Source organism: Cydia fagiglandana, chromosome 24, assembly GCF_963556715.1.
Source record: "Cydia fagiglandana chromosome 24, ilCydFagi1.1, whole genome shotgun sequence".
NCBI classification, from domain to species: domain Eukaryota; kingdom Metazoa; phylum Arthropoda; class Insecta; order Lepidoptera; family Tortricidae; genus Cydia; species Cydia fagiglandana.
Window position 1 is genome coordinate 7,111,296 of NC_085955.1, and position 18,546 is coordinate 7,129,841.

General features: G+C 44.4%; 6 protein-coding genes across 6 annotated transcripts; all 6 read right to left on the reverse strand.

Moving 5' to 3' along the window:
* Positions 1-1,523: 1,523 nt before the first annotated feature.
* LOC134676102 (histone H3) lies at positions 1,524-1,934 on the reverse strand. Its single transcript, XM_063534383.1, has one exon. The coding sequence runs from the start codon at positions 1,932-1,934 to the stop codon at positions 1,524-1,526; it is 411 nt and encodes a 136-aa protein (XP_063390453.1).
* Positions 1,935-8,690: 6,756 nt separating this feature from the next.
* Positions 8,691-9,068, reverse strand: LOC134676098 (histone H2B). The gene has a single exon (XM_063534379.1). It carries the CDS (start codon positions 9,066-9,068, stop codon positions 8,691-8,693), a length of 378 nt encoding a protein of 125 aa, XP_063390449.1.
* Positions 9,069-9,988: 920 nt separating this feature from the next.
* On the reverse strand, positions 9,989-10,363 carry LOC134676099 (histone H2A). The gene has a single exon (XM_063534380.1). It carries the CDS (start codon positions 10,361-10,363, stop codon positions 9,989-9,991), a length of 375 nt encoding a protein of 124 aa, XP_063390450.1.
* An 858-nt stretch (positions 10,364-11,221) lies between these two features.
* Positions 11,222-11,899, reverse strand: LOC134676506 (histone H1C-like). Its single transcript, XM_063534892.1, has one exon. The coding sequence runs from the start codon at positions 11,897-11,899 to the stop codon at positions 11,222-11,224; it is 678 nt and encodes a 225-aa protein (XP_063390962.1).
* A 4,922-nt stretch (positions 11,900-16,821) lies between these two features.
* On the reverse strand, positions 16,822-17,199 carry LOC134676125 (histone H2B). The gene has a single exon (XM_063534407.1). It carries the CDS (start codon positions 17,197-17,199, stop codon positions 16,822-16,824), a length of 378 nt encoding a protein of 125 aa, XP_063390477.1.
* A 920-nt stretch (positions 17,200-18,119) lies between these two features.
* Positions 18,120-18,494, reverse strand: LOC134676126 (histone H2A). The gene has a single exon (XM_063534408.1). It carries the CDS (start codon positions 18,492-18,494, stop codon positions 18,120-18,122), a length of 375 nt encoding a protein of 124 aa, XP_063390478.1.
* Between the last annotated feature and the right edge of the window lie 52 nt (positions 18,495-18,546).

Consider the following 18,546-nt stretch of genomic DNA (forward strand, 5'->3'; position numbering starts at 1 on the left):
AACGAGGTGGCTGGGGCTGCTGTTACAAGTTAGAAAATTGGACTTGCGGTGCGGGGTAAGTAAGTTATTATACATATTATTAGATAGATAGATCGATTGTCTGTCCGTATGTGTCGCTGCTGAAACTTTGTATTTGCGGTGCATATAGTTAGAATTATTTGCGGCCCTGAAAAGGGCCTTTTTGTATTTGCGTCTGAGGACGCGGCGCGCGCGCCCGCTCGGTCGCGCGCGCGCGCGATACGGTAATACATGCGTCAGTACATATTACACGATGTCGCGCGCGGCGGACCAAGTGCAAGCGGAGCGCTTAACCACCGAAACCGTAGAGGGTGCGGCCCTGACGCTTCAGAGCGTAGACGACGTCCATGGCGGTGACGGTCTTCCTCTTGGCGTGCTCGGTGTAGGTGACCGCGTCACGGATCACGTTCTCGAGGAACACCTTCAGAACACCGCGGGTCTCCTCGTAGATCAGACCGGAGATACGCTTGACGCCACCTCTGCGGGCGAGACGACGGATGGCGGGCTTGGTGATACCCTGGATGTTATCACGGAGCACCTTCCTGTGGCGCTTGGCTCCTCCTTTCCCCAGACCTTTACCTCCCTTACCGCGACCGGTCATTGCGACTTTTAGTTGAGATTATACTTCTCGAACGGAATACACGGAACACGACACACGACTTGCGGCGCGCGTCGACACGAGTGGAATACAGGCGAGGCGCGATCTGTGCGTTATTTATACGCTTTACCCTATTGCGGGGAGACGGGGGACGGGGTTAGAGAGATATCGGAGCATTATTATTTGATTTACTTTTTATTCGTGAAATATAATATAATATTGATAAATAATTTCATATGATACGGTTATTAAAAAAGAAAATTCATAACTTTGGGGATATAAATATGTACTACTTACATGTCATACTATATAAATCTCTAATATTTTTGTAAGCATTCATTCAGTGGTAATAATTTTGTCGATATATACGTCGGTACCTATATAAAATTTGAATTTTCTATCTAAGTATCTAAATTATTATTTCGTATTAACTTAAATTTTAAATTTTACTTGGCGCGTAATTAATATCACGAGTTTAATTCACTTTCCTTCTTTCCATTCTATACTACATACTGCACTACTAAATTCTAGTAGGAAAAATGATTAGGTTCGTCGTTAATAACCTTATTATTTGACTGTAAGTACCTATAGGGTATTTAATGGTGTATCGCGGTTAATCTTATGTATGAATTGAACATATTATATTTACTAATTTGATTAATAATAGTGATCGATCGATTGATTTATCTACGCGTAAGTGTTTGTTCAAAGAAACAATTGTGAATTTTCGAATCATGTGTGGCCCTGAAAAGGGCCTTTTGATATAAGACAGAAGCGTCACGTTCGCATGTCCAGGCGCAAAACGCGTGGTACAAAATAATAGATATAATGTAACCGAATGCGTTCGCGCAGACTGCGCGTTCGGTGATGTAGCTCCGTGCCGATTTTAGCTTGGTGGTGGGTGGTTTTAAGCACGTTCACCGCGGATCCTGCGAGCCAGCTGGATGTCCTTGGGCATGATGGTCACACGCTTGGCGTGGATGGCGCACAGGTTGGTGTCCTCGAAGAGACCGACGAGGTAAGCCTCGCTGGCCTCCTGGAGAGCCATAACGGCAGAGCTCTGGAAGCGCAGGTCGGTCTTGAAGTCCTGAGCGATCTCACGCACCAGACGCTGGAAGGGCAGCTTGCGGATCAGAAGCTCAGTGCTCTTCTGGTAGCGACGGATCTCACGGAGGGCGACCGTGCCGGGCCTGTAACGATGGGGCTTCTTGACGCCCCCGGTGGCCGGCGCGCTCTTGCGGGCCGCCTTGGTGGCGAGCTGTTTACGGGGCGCTTTACCACCGGTGGATTTACGAGCGGTCTGCTTTGTACGGGCCATTGCGAAAAAAATTTACTACGACACGCGTTACTACGTTACGTTAACGAGTCACGAGAGGGAATAAACTTCGCGATTTTTTTTTTTTTTTTTTTTTTTTTTTTTTTTTTTAACATAGAATTTAGAGTCGGCCGGACTAGTCCGGCCCTATTTCTCAATACCCAAAGAGGAACAATTTTTTACAGTTAGCATCAACCTGAGAGCTAACTGTTTATACAATGTAGTCTAGTCTGTATTCTAACTCTAATCTGTACATAAATTAGCTTAAAACTATATTTATAGAATTTACTAACAATTCAAAGTATATTTACAAACAAATAATCAATTAAGTTATATTTGTAGAATTTTACAAGCGTATTTACAAAACAAAGCACATATTTACATAATTAATTCAATAATCTTCAATAATTATTGAAGTTTTCTGAAGCTAACACATTTTTTGCGGTAGTAATTCATACCTTGTTATCTTATTATTATTTAAGCAATGAATTTAGTTACTTAACGTGGTCATAACAGTCTATCTACACTTTGCTACACTTTGCGAGCGCAAGGCACTGGCCACGCCCCCTACCTACTATCCACGGTGGAGGCCCCGCCTCGTGCCACGCCTCTAGCTACTTTACACAAAGAAAATATATTTACAGTATCATAACTCTCTCCTAAAGTACACAGTATATTTATCAAATATTTAAATAGAATTGGGTAAATGCCCAATTATGGATGGAGGTCCAGTCTTGTGGGAAGCTTGGCTTCTAGTTACATTCCTACCACATCTAGGCCTGTACCTAATGGCACAGGAGATTGCGAAGCAGGAGTGGTCTGGACAGAGACAGGTGTGGAGTTTGATAACTCTTCAGTAAAACTTGGCAGGTAAACCCTGCCCTCTTCAGTTTCAGAGTCAATACAAGCTGCAGATGTTGGCCCAAACTCAACATCACATTCTTTTTCCATAGTACTAGTTAAGGTGAAAATGTCGTCCTCGTCTAAAAGAACGTGTCTAGGCCTGCGTTTATCTTTCTTGACATGCGGGGCGGGCTCGTAGTCAGCAGCCTTTACTATGAGCGGGTTGGTACTGTGTACCGCCTTGTCGAAATACCTCCTGGAGATATCCTGGAAGTATTTCGACAAGGACGGCATATCTAAATCAGTATGTAGTCTAATATTCCTGATATAATAGGGGGCTCCTGCTGCGCTCCTGAGAAACTTGTTTTGCATCGTCTGTAGTGTTCTGATCTTTGCCTGTGAGGCGTGAGCAAAGGCCACACTGGCGTACGAGAACACTGGTCTGATGCAGGTTTTGTAGATGGTGAGCTTATTTCTCAGTGAAAGCTTGCTCCGGGCCCCCACTAGATATGTTAATCTTGATAAATAAAATTTGGCCTTATTTCTGACCCTTCTAATATGCTCACCGAAATTGAGCCTACGATCTAATGTCACTCCCAAGTACTTGGTGGAGTCGACCCATGGAATGTTTTGGCCAAAGAGAGTAATGTGGCCATGCCTTTGGAGTTGCTCACTGTATTGAGCTCTCCTACTGAAGAGCATGGCCGCACTCTTCTCAGGGTTAACCTCTATCCTCCACCTACGGCACCAATCCCCAAGGGAGTTTGTGGCTCGTCGGAGGAGGGAGGCCAACTTGTCTGGAATAATCGATGTGGCGAAAATCGCCGTATCATCAGCGAAAAGCGCATAATTAACTTCGGGAATCCTTGGCAGGTCATTTACGAAGATAGTAAAAAGGACCGGAGACAACACAGAACCCTGTGGGACTCCAGCACGAATGGGGTGGAGGGGAGACAAAGTCCCTTCCGCTCTATACCTAAAACCTCGGTTTGTTAGAAAGTCATTTATCAGAAGTACTAGGCGGTCCGGGAATTTGTACCTGAATAGTTTAAGGATCAACCCACTGTGCCATACCTTATCGAAGGCTTTCGCAACATCGAGAAAGACAGCACCAGTGGGGATCGACTTTTTCCATCCCGTAAGCCAGTAAGTGATATGTTCAACCATACGATGGACCTGGTGAGTGCAGGAGTGCCCCGTCCTGAATCCAAATTGCTCCTTAATGATTAGGTCTTTTTCATTAATAAAGTCCGCTATTCTTTGCTGTATAATCTTCTCATATAGTTTACCTAAGGAGCTCAGAAGGCTTATTGGTCTGTAGCTGGTCGGGTGGATCCTTTGCTTCCCTGATTTGTGTATACCTATTACGTGAGCTACTTTCCACTGATCAGGGAAGTGGGAATTTGCCAATGCCGCGTTGAATATATCAGCCAGGAAGTGGATCAGCTTCTCAGGGAAGGCACGTAGCAGCCGATTTGGCAGCCCGTCAGCCCCTGGAGCCTTTCTGATCTTTAACTTACTAATGAAAAACCCAACTTCAGTAAATGAGGTAACCCTTAACAAGGGGCTACTTGGATGAAGCGCTAACTTAACCCTCACCTCCTCCTCCACCTCTGCCGTGTGGTCTGGGTCATGAGGCTCATTGCTCAAGGAGCATTGGGCCTCTAGGCTGGACGCCAGACATTCGGCTTTTTCAGCGTCGGAGAAGGCTGGTGGGTGATTGGGGGGGGCGTTCGGTATGATCAATGGGGGCATTTGGGTCACTGCGTCCATTTTGAAGGATCTAATTAGTTGCCAGTACGCCGTGTGGTGCGGGGTTATATCTTTGAGGAGATTATTCCATCTTTCATTCCTAAAGTCTTTTACACCTTTCTTGAAATCTTTTGTGAGCTTATTTACTACGGCCTTGTGTTGTGGTGAGGGGCATATATCATAAGCCCTTATAGCAGCGTTTTTCATTTTCTTCATTTCTTGTAGATGGAGCGGCAGCTTCCACCTGTTGTAATCCGCTTCATCTGTTACCTGCTTACTGTGACGGGTCATTAACTCTGTTAATCCTGTGGTCAGATAGGAAATTGCATTATCAGTGTCTTCTTTGGACGCAATTTTAGTCGGGAGGTTCCCAATCAGGTCTGAGTCCTCCCTCGCAAGCTCTTTGCTGACGCCATCCCAGTCCGTGACTAGTTTGGTATCAGGGGTGTCCGACGGGGTGGGACCCAGTTTAAGAATGACCGGTCTGTGATCTGAGGACATAACATGGACAACTTCTATTGAGCGAAATCTAAGGGCTATATTTTTAAGAAGGAATATATCTAAGATATCAGGAGAGTAGCTAACAACAGGCGGAAAGTGGGTGGGCTCTAATGGGGCTATAATATCTACTTTAAGGACGCTATTATCCTTTGCTTTGGATGTTATTTTGTATAACTCCCTACCATTATCATTCGTTACTCCGCAGTTCCACAGAACGTGTTTTGCGTTCAGATCACCAGCCACAATGACTGATTCACTCAACCCAAGGACACTTTCCAGGTCAGATTGTAGAACAGACTTGGTGGGGGGGAGGTATGTTGACACTAGTGTTATGGCTTGGTGGCCAGTCATAGCTAGCCGGCAAGCTGAGACTTCCAGATTTATAAGGTCGGGTACTTGAACAGGAGAGCAGTGTAGAGACTTTTTAAAATAAATTAAAGTCCCTCCACCTCTACCGTATGTGCGGTCATTTCTGATAATATTGTAATTCGCCACTTTGGGGTCCCTGTGGGCTGGTTTTAAGAAGGTTTCCTGTATTAATAGAATATCTAAATTTTGATCTTTAAGTAGACTGCTGATTTCGTCACGTCTATCTTTCATACTGTTGGCATTGAATATTCCTAAAGATAGGGAGCGCGGGGCTGTTCTAGCATTTGAAATGGGAAAGTTTCGAGAAGAGATGCTATCCATTATGGGTTTATAAAGCTTTTGAGTTGCCTGAACAGCCCCTCGTGTAGGAGCATGACACTAAGTCGTTGAGAGGGCTCAGAAGCACTTCTGAGCTCAGCCGCGACTTGTCGTACCTGTGTGATGTCAACTTTAGATGCTAGATCAATTAGCAGACTTAAGTCTGCCATGTCTGCTAGTTTATTGGCCTGCGAGGGGGACTCACTCACCCCAGGGGCCTGATTGGGCGGGTTAATCACCGCCTCCATTTCTGCCCCAGGATTTGGGTTTGCCTGGGTGAATTGGGTATTTACCCAAGACTTTCTGGGCTTCCTCATTGGAGGGAACTCCTTTACATTTGATAATGCGGCATTTTGTGCATTATTGGGCGTTTCCCCATTTTGGGTATTTCCCCAAATTACCCTGCGCTTGGGTCTGGGGCACTCTGAGCATCCTCTATAGTTGCCCGTGTGATCTTGGTTGCAATTAGCACATTTGACGGGTACCGTTATTTTCCCGTTTTCGTCCTTATTAGGGCACGCCCTTGATTCATGTTCGCCCGCACAGGCGACACAGCGCGGGTCTAGTTTACAATACTTGGATGAATGTCCCCATCCCTGGCAATTATAGCACTGGGTGGCATATCCAGTCTTCCTCGGGGCCTCAGCGATAACCCCACTCAGCCCACATACCGCCTTAATATTAAAGATATCGAGCCCTTTGGGGGTGCGCTCACACACTGCCAGAACACAATTTAAGGCCGACTTATCTCTATTTCTGTGCATTCTATGCACACTTATTATTGGATATCCCTGCTCAATTAGGTCTTCTTTAATAAAGTCTATATCTAGCTCGATATCGAGCCCTTTGATGACGACTCTTATATTCTTCTCGTCATCTAGGGCATATGTGTAATAACCCTTTCCTAAAAGTTTCTCCCAGGCTCTATATTGAGCCTTATTTTGAGTGAACAGTATTAGTCCTTTCTTAGCCATAACAGCTTTAACAAAGTTTAGTTTGATTCTATTCGCTTCCTTTGATAAATAGTTCCATCTACCTTTATGTTTAATTACTATAATTGGGGGCCGCTTTTCTTTCTTGGCTGTCTCCACCTCCATTTCATCGTTTAAAATGTCCTTATTGTTTACAATGGCTGGGATCACCTGTTGGCTCGGCGTTACCGGGCTGGGGGGGGAGGGAGGAGAAACGCCTCCCTGACTGACTACCACCTCTTGTTGGGTCAATGGCCCTGCCTGCCCTAGAGGCAATGGTTGAGTATCCATGGGGGGGGGAGAGGGGGCCGCGACATGAGAGGGGGAGGGCGATGACCTCCTCGTATCAGTCGGGGACCTATCTCTAATATTCAACTTTTTGTTATTGTCATTTATAGACTTGGTTACCTGGCTTACTTCCGTCAAGGGGGAGACAGTGCCATTTGACTTGATCTTATTTTTCCTGTTCTTGCGCCGGGCCTTAAGCTCACGGGCAGCTTCACAGTCCTTACCTAACACGTCCCTCTCGGACGAGGACGACGATTCCACCGAACTACTCGACCTAACTTCAATCTCCATTTCGGAGCTAATTTCCTCTTCTGGGAGCGTATTGAACGCATTAGAAATGGGCAGGTTAACCTGATATGTCGGCACATAGGCCGGAGAGCTGGGGGGTTCGGTGAACACAATCCCGCATTTTGTTGAGACAGCTGTCCCTGTCCCGGCCTGAGAGTTACTACTGCTTGCACTATTGCTTACCTCCATTTGGACCTCCGTCCATATTTCGTCCCAATCCAAACCTTGGGAGGCCAATTTGGCCCTTATCCTACTTTCCAGTAGCACATCCATTTTTACAATACACTATATTTACACTTATAATAAAAATATCGTCACTATCGAGTTACACTTAGAGTCACTATCTCTTTGAGTTCCGTCACATATAATAATTATTTCGTAATTTTACGCAAAACACTGATCACTACAGGACACCAGCCTGGCAAGCGCATGCGCGACAACGGGCGCATGCGCGGGGCGCAATCCCCTCGGGGGCACAATCCAATATGGCGGACACGACTCTAAACCTAAACTTCGCGACTCAGAGCGCCTGCTTTTTATGTGCTCGTCGGAAAGGGACGGAGTTAGTGTGCGTGTGAGCGAGAGGTCTATAAAATTCACATACGCGTCCCCCTCTCCCCTCTTCATTTCTCACCAATACGATTTCTGATTACAATAAATTATTGAAATATTAAAACATATGTATATATAGATTTTTTTTTTTCACTCATACTAATTTTATTGCGTTTTTTTTTTTTTTTTTTTTAGTTAGGTTAGGTTGTAAATAACAATATTTGACCGAGTTAAGTTAGCCTAAGTACAACCTAACCTAGGAGTTAGGTTAGGTCTGGTACTAAATAACAATATTTGACAGAGTTAGGTTAGCCTACCTAACCTAACTCCGCGGAACCTAACCTAACCTAGGAGTTAGATTAGCCTATCTAACCTAACTCCGCGGAACCTAACTTAACTTAACCTAACCCAGGAGTTAGGTTAGCCTACCTAACCTAACTCCGCGGAACCTAACTTAAACTATTAGAGTTAGGTTATGTTAGATCAGCCTACCTAACCTAACTCCGCGGAAAATAACCTAACTCTGTTCAATTCCCTATTGCCTCACGTTACATATATATATGTATCTATTTGTTTAATTTTTTAAATATGTAGGCGTACGTGATTACATGGCCTTACTTAACCACCATCATCACCATAGTGTAAGTAAATAATATTTTTGATCATCGATACTTATCGACCGATTGACACCGTATGCACGGTTAGAAACATCTTATATTATATTCAGAACGTATTTGTGGCCCTGAAAAGGGCCTTTTTGGTTGATGCACAAACCACACTCTCAAAGCGTGTCGTGTCGTCGCAATACGAACTACCTAAACCCATTACACTAAAAGTGTATTGAGAAGACAGACCGCATACGAGGAACGACGTACGCTTACTTGGAGCTGGTGTACTTGGTGACGGCCTTGGTGCCTTCACTGACGGCGTGCTTGGCGAGCTCACCGGGCAGCAAGAGCCTCACGGAGGTCTGCACCTCCCTGCTGGTGATAGTGGACCTCTTGTTGTAGTGAGCGAGGCGGGAGGCCTCGGCGGCGATGCGCTCGAAGATGTCGTTCACGAACGAGTTCATGATCGACATGGCCTTGCTGGAGATACCGGTGTCGGGGTGGACCTGCTTGAGCACCTTGTAGATGTAGATGGCGTAGCTCTCCTTGCGCTTATGCTTCTTCTTTTTCTTGGAGTCCGACTTGGAGATGTTCTTCTGGGCCTTGCCGGATTTCTTGGCGGCCTTACCGCTAGTCTTGGGTGGCATTGCGATATAGTTAGATGCTTACAGTACGAGAGTCGAACTGGAAATATGATATTTTTTTACGGTCGCCCGATCTTTGCTAGCGTAGCGAACGGGAAATAGGGGATTAAAGATCGAGCGTCGAGCCCGCGGTATCTCGACCAATAGCGTTCGTGCATCATTAGCATCGTCCGTAGGCATGGTGGGGAGTGCGAGGGCGTGTTGATATTATGTACTTAAATATTCATCATTATATTATTAATAATAAATAAACAAACAAACATTACCCGCCCGATGTGCTGTGTAATAATAATGAGTTAACCAAAATATATTTGAACCATAACCATAACCATCCGTCATCCATTTTTATATATAACTGTGGGCGGCCAACAATTAGGTATATTAATTAATTATTTATGTAGCTTATTTATTTATTGATTTATAATTGTTGTTACAGAGACACACTGTTGTAGCTGAGCAAGTAATATCTTTGATCCGAGCCATCCACCAACAACAAATAATTAGTGTGTTTTAATCCACTTTTTTAAGTTTTAATTAATCCTCCGAACGACGATTAATTTTATAATATTAATTAATTATGTGATGTGTTTTGCAGACTCTGAACGATAATCATATTATAGTTCAGTACAGTACCTAATACTCTTAACCGTAATTATATAATTCATTCATAAATGTGTAGTATCATATTTTTATTATTGATCGATCTAATGACATCATATAAGTATGCGTTATGCCATGAAACTTATAACGTTTACACAGAATTATATTGTGGCCCTGAAAAGGGCCTTTTGTAACGGTCACTCGGGCGGGAATGTAACAGAGGCCCCGTGCGTGCGATAAATGTACGCGCGAGACAAATGCACACATTCACCAGTCGCCGTGTGTTACCGCTAGAGATGTAGCCTGATGAGAAGTGAGGACACTTAAGCCTTCTTCTCGGTCTTCTTGGGCAGGAGTACGGCCTGAATGTTAGGCAGCACACCACCCTGGGCGATGGTCACACCGGAGAGGAGCTTGTTTAACTCCTCGTCGTTGCGGATCGCCAGCTGGAGATGCCTAGGGATGATCCTGGTCTTCTTGTTGTCGCGAGCGGCGTTGCCTGCCAACTCGAGAACCTCAGCGGCCAGGTATTCCATGACGGCGGCTAGGTACACCGGGGCACCGGCACCGACGCGCTCGGCGTAGTTGCCCTTGCGTAGAAGCCTGTGGATACGGCCGACGGGGAACTGGAGTCCGGCACGGTTAGAACGGGACTTTGCCTTTCCCTTAACCTTGCCACCTTTACCGCGTCCAGACATGTTTAAAGATTATTTAATTTTAGTTTACTCACAAAACGACAGCACGAGTGCTTTTGAGTGTCTGTCGGATTTTTTGATAACCGTTTATTATATAGCCACAAGGAGTGCGCTAATAGTGGGGATATAACGAGCCGACATAACACGAGCCCGATCGACCAATCAACGTCCCGCGTGCGAGAGCGCGAATTAGCGAGCGCGCGAGATAGAGATAAAATAAAAGAAATTCAATATAAATAAATAAATACATCTCAAAGTATAACTGAATAAATAACACAATTAACAAAATATTCTGTAAGTAAGTTCATATAACTCTACCTAATTTATAATTTGGCCTATATCTATCTATAGGCCGTACGTATGTATGTAGATATGAACTATCTATTTTTTTTTTTTTTTTTTTGAAATCTAAGATCATCATTATCTATGTTATCATGTTTATTCACGTTCCAATTGTCAAGTCGAAATGTAAAACATGACACCAAACCTAACATAATATCCTAATTTAATCTATCAGTGCCTTGAGATTCGACTTTTTACTCCGATCCCGAACATCTATTGTGGTGGTGGTATGTATGTTCATAACTTTGATCTAATAGATCAATCAATCGATCGATCGACTCGTGTATGTGCTCATTGCAATGAAACAGAGGCGATATGAACCTTTGAATACATTTGTTAGCCCTGAAAAGGGCTTTTTGATGTGCGTATAACGCGCACAGGCGTATGACGTGAGTCGAAAAGAGGCGACACGTCGTCGTATAATATTTATAGCAACGACAATCGACATCTCCTCTACCATCACGACCACTACCGCGACCGATGTAAGGACGACGACGACGACAATATGGCGCAGTCTTCTTACTTCTTCGAGGCAGCCTTCTTAGCGGCGGGCTTCGCTTTGGGAGCGGCCGCGGCCTTCTTTGGCTTGGGAGCTTTAGGCTTCTTGGTCGGCGGCTTCGCGGTCTTCTTGGCCTTAGGCGCGGCGGCGCTCTTGCCTTTGGCGGGGGTGGAAGGTTTCTTCGCTGCGGGCTTCTTTTTGGCTGCGGCGGCCTTCTTGTCCTTCGTGGCGGCCTTAGGCTTGGCCGGGGACGCGGCGGCCTTCTTCGCCTTAGCGGGCTTAGCTGCGGCGGGCTTCTTAGCGGCGGCTGAAGATTTAGCGCTAGATTTCTTGGCCGCGGCGGGCTTCTTGCCGGCGGATGATGTCTTCGACTCCAGTTTGAACGAGCCGGACGCGCCCTTGCCTTTGGTCTGTATGAGTGCGCCGGATTCGACTGCGCTCTTCAGATATTTTCTGATGAAAGGTGCCAGCTTCTCGGCGTCGACCTTGTACTGGGCGGCGATGTATTTCTTGATAGCCTGCAGGGACGAACCGCTCCTCTCCTTCAACTCCTTTATGGCGCTGTTAACCATCTCGGACGTCTTAGGGTGGGTGGGCTTCGCCTTAGGCTTCTTAGCGCCTGCGGAGGCGGACGCCTTAGGCTTCTTCGCGGGCGTCGCCGGGGCGGGAGCGTCGGCAGCAACTGCGGTATCGGCCATATTTAAAAAAGTAAAATATATGTGTAGTTACAAATTAGTAAATCGCACGAACTGCGCAAAGAGAGAACAGCGGACGCGTGTAAGCGGAGCGCTGCGCTGGCGAGTACTAAACACCGCCGACGGGGGCGCCACCTATTATATATCCTCCGGCTTAACCGTAACGCAGACCCTTATGTCGCGGGACGTTTTCTCGTAATAACACTTCCAACTTTTCACTTACTCGTTTATGATTAAACTAAATTTATAGTGAATTATATTATAATGATTATAATATAATTGCACGTGTATATTCTTTATGAATTGATATATGTATTTTAATAGAAGTTTTAAGATTTGGAACGCCGATAAACGAATGAGGGAACTTTACTTTTGGTATTATAGGTTGCGGACACCTCGGGTCTGTTTAAAAAGTGATTTTTCTTAATTAAAACCACATTTAACACTATTATGTGTCTTCCAGTTAAAAGCGAAGATACCATAGATAGATGTGACACAATAACAAAAGTAGAAAATTATAGTTATAATGTTATTTTGACTTGTTGTCTTCACTGTCGTAAAACAGCCATACCGCGACTTGGATTGCCTACGTTCAGCGGTTTGCTCTCTGCTGGTACCGATGTAAAACGGGATAGGTGTTTTATATTACGTTTATATAATTATTTATGTTCTATAATACATTACGATATTACCATATTCATGAATATTATTATAATTCTGATGGTTAAACTCTCCTCTACGAGGATCATACAGCGCGACACTCGGAGCTTGCGAGCGCATGATGATAGGTAGAATATCGTGTAGGTCGTATTTTATTTAGTTTTTGTTTTTGTTTTTGTTTTAGTAACGTATTATATTATTTATCTGTCTGAATGCGCCTAATATTAAAACAAACGATATAAATTATTTTTGTACAGTATTGCAATACTGTGTGTGTTGTTGTTGGACATAAGAATCTGTTTAGGTTGATATATATTTTATATGTACTTAATTATATTCATCATAGGAACACGCGAAAAGTCTTAGGCTGCTGAGCTGAGTTACTATAATGCTGCTGCTATTAGTTACCTATAATATTAATGTTTTTGGTGAGGTAAAATTCGAGGTGAGTGGGTGAGGGGATGTTGGGTGTCCCTGTCTGTTTTGTGCAATATTTGCGAATCCTTTACCTAATTGGGCAGTTCATCCTGGTCGTCGTTATCAGTAGTAGTAGTAGTAGTAGTAGTAGTAGGTCACAGCCTCACAGGTGTCAGGTGAGAGTGATGTAAAATGTGGTGTGTGCGGTGTTGCATGTGATTGTTTTAAAAAATATATATAATTATGGTGTTATTAGTAATACTAACTAAGAAGAAGTTAGCGAGTGCGTGTCTGTGAGTGAGAAATACATGTTTGCATTTTGAAAACGTGAGTAATAACTATTAACTATGTAGGTACATACTTATATTTATTAATTATTTATGTTTTGGTTAGGGCGATGCTAGTCGGGAAGTCGGGAAAAATAAAAGGAAGAAGATGATGATGATGATGATGATGATGATGACGTCGGATGGATGGACCGATTGATGGATGGATGGATGGATGGATGGATGGATGATTCTTGAAGAGATGGAGAGATATCAGAATTTATGCATGCTGTATGTACCTACTGGGAGGTGTGGTAAATAGACACGCGTGTAAAGCTCTAGCTGTGGAGACGTTCAATCGAATCTCTATATATATACTTACTTATGCCTATTTTATATACGAGTACATAGGTATAGTGGGCGGGCAAGGTCTACTTACTTACTAATAATTAAGTATGCTTGGTGCACATTAATAATTGTGACTTACACAATGATGTGCTAGATCGGAATCTAAAGATTTAAAGATATATTTAGCTTGCTCTAGTATCAATATTATTAGCACACATTTGCTTGTAAAAATAACCACATATTCAACAAAAATTAAGTACATATACTTAATTGTTTTAGAGATCCGGGCTGGCTGGCGTCAAACCACCGAAGCGGCGAACGAGGTGGCTGGGGCTGCTGTTACAAGTTAGAAAATTGGACTTGCGGTGCGGGGTAAGTAAGTTATTATACATATTATTAGATAGATAGATCGATTGTCTGTCCGTATGTGTCGCTGCTGAAACTTTGTATTTGCGGTGCATATAGTTAGAATTATTTGCGGCCCTGAAAAGGGCCTTTTTGTATTTGCGTCTGAGGACGCGGCGCGCGCGCCCGCTCGGTCGCGCGCGCGCGCGATACGGTAATACATGCGTCAGTACATATTACACGATGTCGCGCGCGGCGGACCAAGTGCAAGCGGAGCGCTTAACCACCGAAACCGTAGAGGGTGCGGCCCTGACGCTTCAGAGCGTAGACGACGTCCATGGCGGTGACGGTCTTCCTCTTGGCGTGCTCGGTGTAGGTGACCGCGTCACGGATCACGTTCTCGAGGAACACCTTCAGAACACCGCGGGTCTCCTCGTAGATCAGACCGGAGATACGCTTGACGCCACCTCTGCGGGCGAGACGACGGATGGCGGGCTTGGTGATACCCTGGATGTTATCACGGAGCACCTTCCTGTGGCGCTTGGCTCCTCCTTTCCCCAGACCTTTACCTCCCTTACCGCGACCGGTCATTGCGACTTTTAGTTGAGATTATACTTCTCGAACGGAATACACGGAACACGACACACGACTTGCGGCGCGCGTCGACACGAGTGGAATACAGGCGAGGCGCGATCTGTGCGTTATTTATACGCTTTACCCTATTGCGGGGAGACGGGGGACGGGGTTAGAGAGATATCGGAGCATTATTATTTGATTTACTTTTTATTCGTGAAATATAATATAATATTGATAAATAATTTCATATGATACGGTTATTAAAAAAGAAAATTCATAACTTTGGGGATATAAATATGTACTACTTACATGTCATACTATATAAATCTCTAATATTTTTGTAAGCATTCATTCAGTGGTAATAATTTTGTCGATATATACGTCGGTACCTATATAAAATTTGAATTTTCTATCTAAGTATCTAAATTATTATTTCGTATTAACTTAAATTTTAAATTTTACTTGGCGCGTAATTAATATCACGAGTTTAATTCACTTTCCTTCTTTCCATTCTATACTACATACTGCACTACTAAATTCTAGTAGGAAAAATGATTAGGTTCGTCGTTAATAACCTTATTATTTGACTGTAAGTACCTATAGGGTATTTAATGGTGTATCGCGGTTAATCTTATGTATGAATTGAACATATTATATTTACTAATTTGATTAATAATAGTGATCGATCGATTGATTTATCTACGCGTAAGTGTTTGTTCAAAGAAACAATTGTGAATTTTCGAATCATGTGTGGCCCTGAAAAGGGCCTTTTGATATAAGACAGAAGCGTCACGTTCGCATGTCCAGGCGCAAAACGCGTGGTACAAAATAATAGATATAATGTAACCGAATGCGTTCGCGCAGACTGCGCGTTCGGTGATGTAGCTCCGTGCCGATTTTAGCTTGGTGGTGGGTGGTTTTAAGCACGTTCACCGCGGATCCTGCGAGCCAGCTGGATGTCCTTGGGCATGATGGTCACACGCTTGGCGTGGATGGCGCACAGGTTGGTGTCCTCGAAGAGACCGACGAGGTAAGCCTCGCTGGCCTCCTGGAGAGCCATAACGGCAGAGCTCTGGAAGCGCAGGTCGGTCTTGAAGTCCTGAGCGATCTCACGCACCAGACGCTGGAAGGGCAGCTTGCGGATCAGAAGCTCAGTGCTCTTCTGGTAGCGACGGATCTCACGGAGGGCGACCGTGCCGGGCCTGTAACGATGGGGCTTCTTGACGCCCCCGGTGGCCGGCGCGCTCTTGCGGGCCGCCTTGGTGGCGAGCTGTTTACGGGGCGCTTTACCACCGGTGGATTTACGAGCGGTCTGCTTTGTACGGGCCATTGCGAAAAAAATTTACTACGACACGCGTTACTACGTTACGTTAACGAGTCACGAGAGGGAATAAACTTCGCGACTCAGAGCGCCTGCTTTTTATGTGCTCGTCGGAAAGGGACGGAGTTAGTGTGCGTGTGAGCGAGAGGTCTATAAAATTCACATACGCGTCCCCCTCTCCCCTCTTCATTTCTCACCAATACGATTTCTGATTACAATAAATTATTGAAATATTAAAACATATGTATATATAGATTTTTTTTTTTCACTCATACTAATTTTATTGCGTTTTTTTTTTTTTTTTTTTTAGTTAGGTTAGGTTGTAAATAACAATATTTGACCGAGTTAAGTTAGCCTAAGTACAACCTAACCTAGGAGTTAGGTTAGGTCTGGTACTAAATAACAATATTTGACAGAGTTAGGTTAGCCTACCTAACCTAACTCCGCGGAACCTAACCTAACCTAGGAGTTAGATTAGCCTATCTAACCTAACTCCGCGGAACCTAACTTAACTTAACCTAACCCAGGAGTTAGGTTAGCCTACCTAACCTAACTCCGCGGAACCTAACTTAAACTATTAGAGTTAGGTTATGTTAGATCAGCCTACCTAACCTAACTCCGCGGAAAATAACCTAACTCTGTTCAATTCCCTATTGCCTCACGTTACATATATATATGTATCTATTTGTTTAATTTTTTAAATATGTAGGCGTACGTGATTACATGGCCTTACTTAACCACCATCATCACCATAGTGTAAGTAAATAATATTTTTGATCATCGATACTTATCGACCGATTGACACCGTATGCACGGTTAGAAACATCTTATATTATATTCAGAACGTATTTGTGGCCCTGAAAAGGGCCTTTTTGGTTGATGCACAAACCACACTCTCAAAGCGTGTCGTGTCGTCGCAATACGAACTACCTAAACCCATTACACTAAAAGTGTATTGAGAAGACAGACCGCATACGAGGAACGACGTACGCTTACTTGGAGCTGGTGTACTTGGTGACGGCCTTGGTGCCTTCACTGACGGCGTGCTTGGCGAGCTCACCGGGCAGCAAGAGCCTCACGGAGGTCTGCACCTCCCTGCTGGTGATAGTGGACCTCTTGTTGTAGTGAGCGAGGCGGGAGGCCTCGGCGGCGATGCGCTCGAAGATGTCGTTCACGAACGAGTTCATGATCGACATGGCCTTGCTGGAGATACCGGTGTCGGGGTGGACCTGCTTGAGCACCTTGTAGATGTAGATGGCGTAGCTCTCCTTGCGCTTATGCTTCTTCTTTTTCTTGGAGTCCGACTTGGAGATGTTCTTCTGGGCCTTGCCGGATTTCTTGGCGGCCTTACCGCTAGTCTTGGGTGGCATTGCGATATAGTTAGATGCTTACAGTACGAGAGTCGAACTGGAAATATGATATTTTTTTACGGTCGCCCGATCTTTGCTAGCGTAGCGAACGGGAAATAGGGGATTAAAGATCGAGCGTCGAGCCCGCGGTATCTCGACCAATAGCGTTCGTGCATCATTAGCATCGTCCGTAGGCATGGTGGGGAGTGCGAGGGCGTGTTGATATTATGTACTTAAATATTCATCATTATATTATTAATAATAAATAAACAAACAAACATTACCCGCCCGATGTGCTGTGTAATAATAATGAGTTAACCAAAATATATTTGAACCATAACCATAACCATCCGTCATCCATTTTTATATATAACTGTGGGCGGCCAACAATTAGGTATATTAATTAATTATTTATGTAGCTTATTTATTTATTGATTTATAATTGTTGTTACAGAGACACACTGTTGTAGCTGAGCAAGTAATATCTTTGATCCGAGCCATCCACCAACAACAAATAATTAGTGTGTTTTAATCCACTTTTTTAAGTTTTAATTAATCCTCCGAACGACGATTAATTTTATAATATTAATTAATTATGTGATGTGTTTTGCAGACTCTGAACGATAATCATATTATAGTTCAGTACAGTACCTAATACTCTTAACCGTAATTATATAATTCATTCATAAATGTGTAGTATCATATTTTTATTATTGATCGATCTAATGACATCATATAAGTATGCGTTATGCCATGAAACTTATAACGTTTACACAGAATTATATTGTGGCCCTGAAAAGGGCCTTTTGTAACGGTCACTCGGGCGGGAATGTAACAGAGGCCCCGTGCGTGCGATAAATGTACGCGCGAGACAAATGCACACATTCACCAGTCGCCGTGTGTTACCGCTAGAGATGTAGCCTGATGAGAAGTGAGGACACTTAAGCCTTCTTCTCGGTCTTCTTGGGCAGGAGTACGGCCTGAATGTTAGGCAGCACACCACCCTGGGCGATGGTCACACCGGAGAGGAGCTTGTTTAACTCCTCGTCGTTGCGGATCGCCAGCTGGAGATGCCTAGGGATGATCCTGGTCTTCTTGTTGTCGCGAGCGGCGTTGCCTGCCAACTCGAGAACCTCAGCGGCCAGGTATTCCATGACGGCGGCTAGGTACACCGGGGCACCGGCACCGACGCGCTCGGCGTAGTTGCCCTTGCGTAGAAGCCTGTGGATACGGCCGACGGGGAACTGGAGTCCGGCACGGTTAGAACGGGACTTTGCCTTTCCCTTAACCTTGCCACCTTTACCGCGTCCAGACATGTTTAAAGATTATTTAATTTTAGTTTACTCACAAAACGACAGCACGAGTGCT

Coding starts and splice junctions, on each gene's coding strand:
- LOC134676125 (XM_063534407.1), bottom strand. CDS start 17,199: ATGCCACCCAAGACTAGCGGTAAGGCCGCCAAGAAATCCGGCAAGGCC.
- LOC134676126 (XM_063534408.1), bottom strand. CDS start 18,494: ATGTCTGGACGCGGTAAAGGTGGCAAGGTTAAGGGAAAGGCAAAGTCC.
- LOC134676098 (XM_063534379.1), bottom strand. CDS start 9,068: ATGCCACCCAAGACTAGCGGTAAGGCCGCCAAGAAATCCGGCAAGGCC.
- LOC134676506 (XM_063534892.1), bottom strand. CDS start 11,899: ATGGCCGATACCGCAGTTGCTGCCGACGCTCCCGCCCCGGCGACGCCC.
- LOC134676102 (XM_063534383.1), bottom strand. CDS start 1,934: ATGGCCCGTACAAAGCAGACCGCTCGTAAATCCACCGGTGGTAAAGCG.
- LOC134676099 (XM_063534380.1), bottom strand. CDS start 10,363: ATGTCTGGACGCGGTAAAGGTGGCAAGGTTAAGGGAAAGGCAAAGTCC.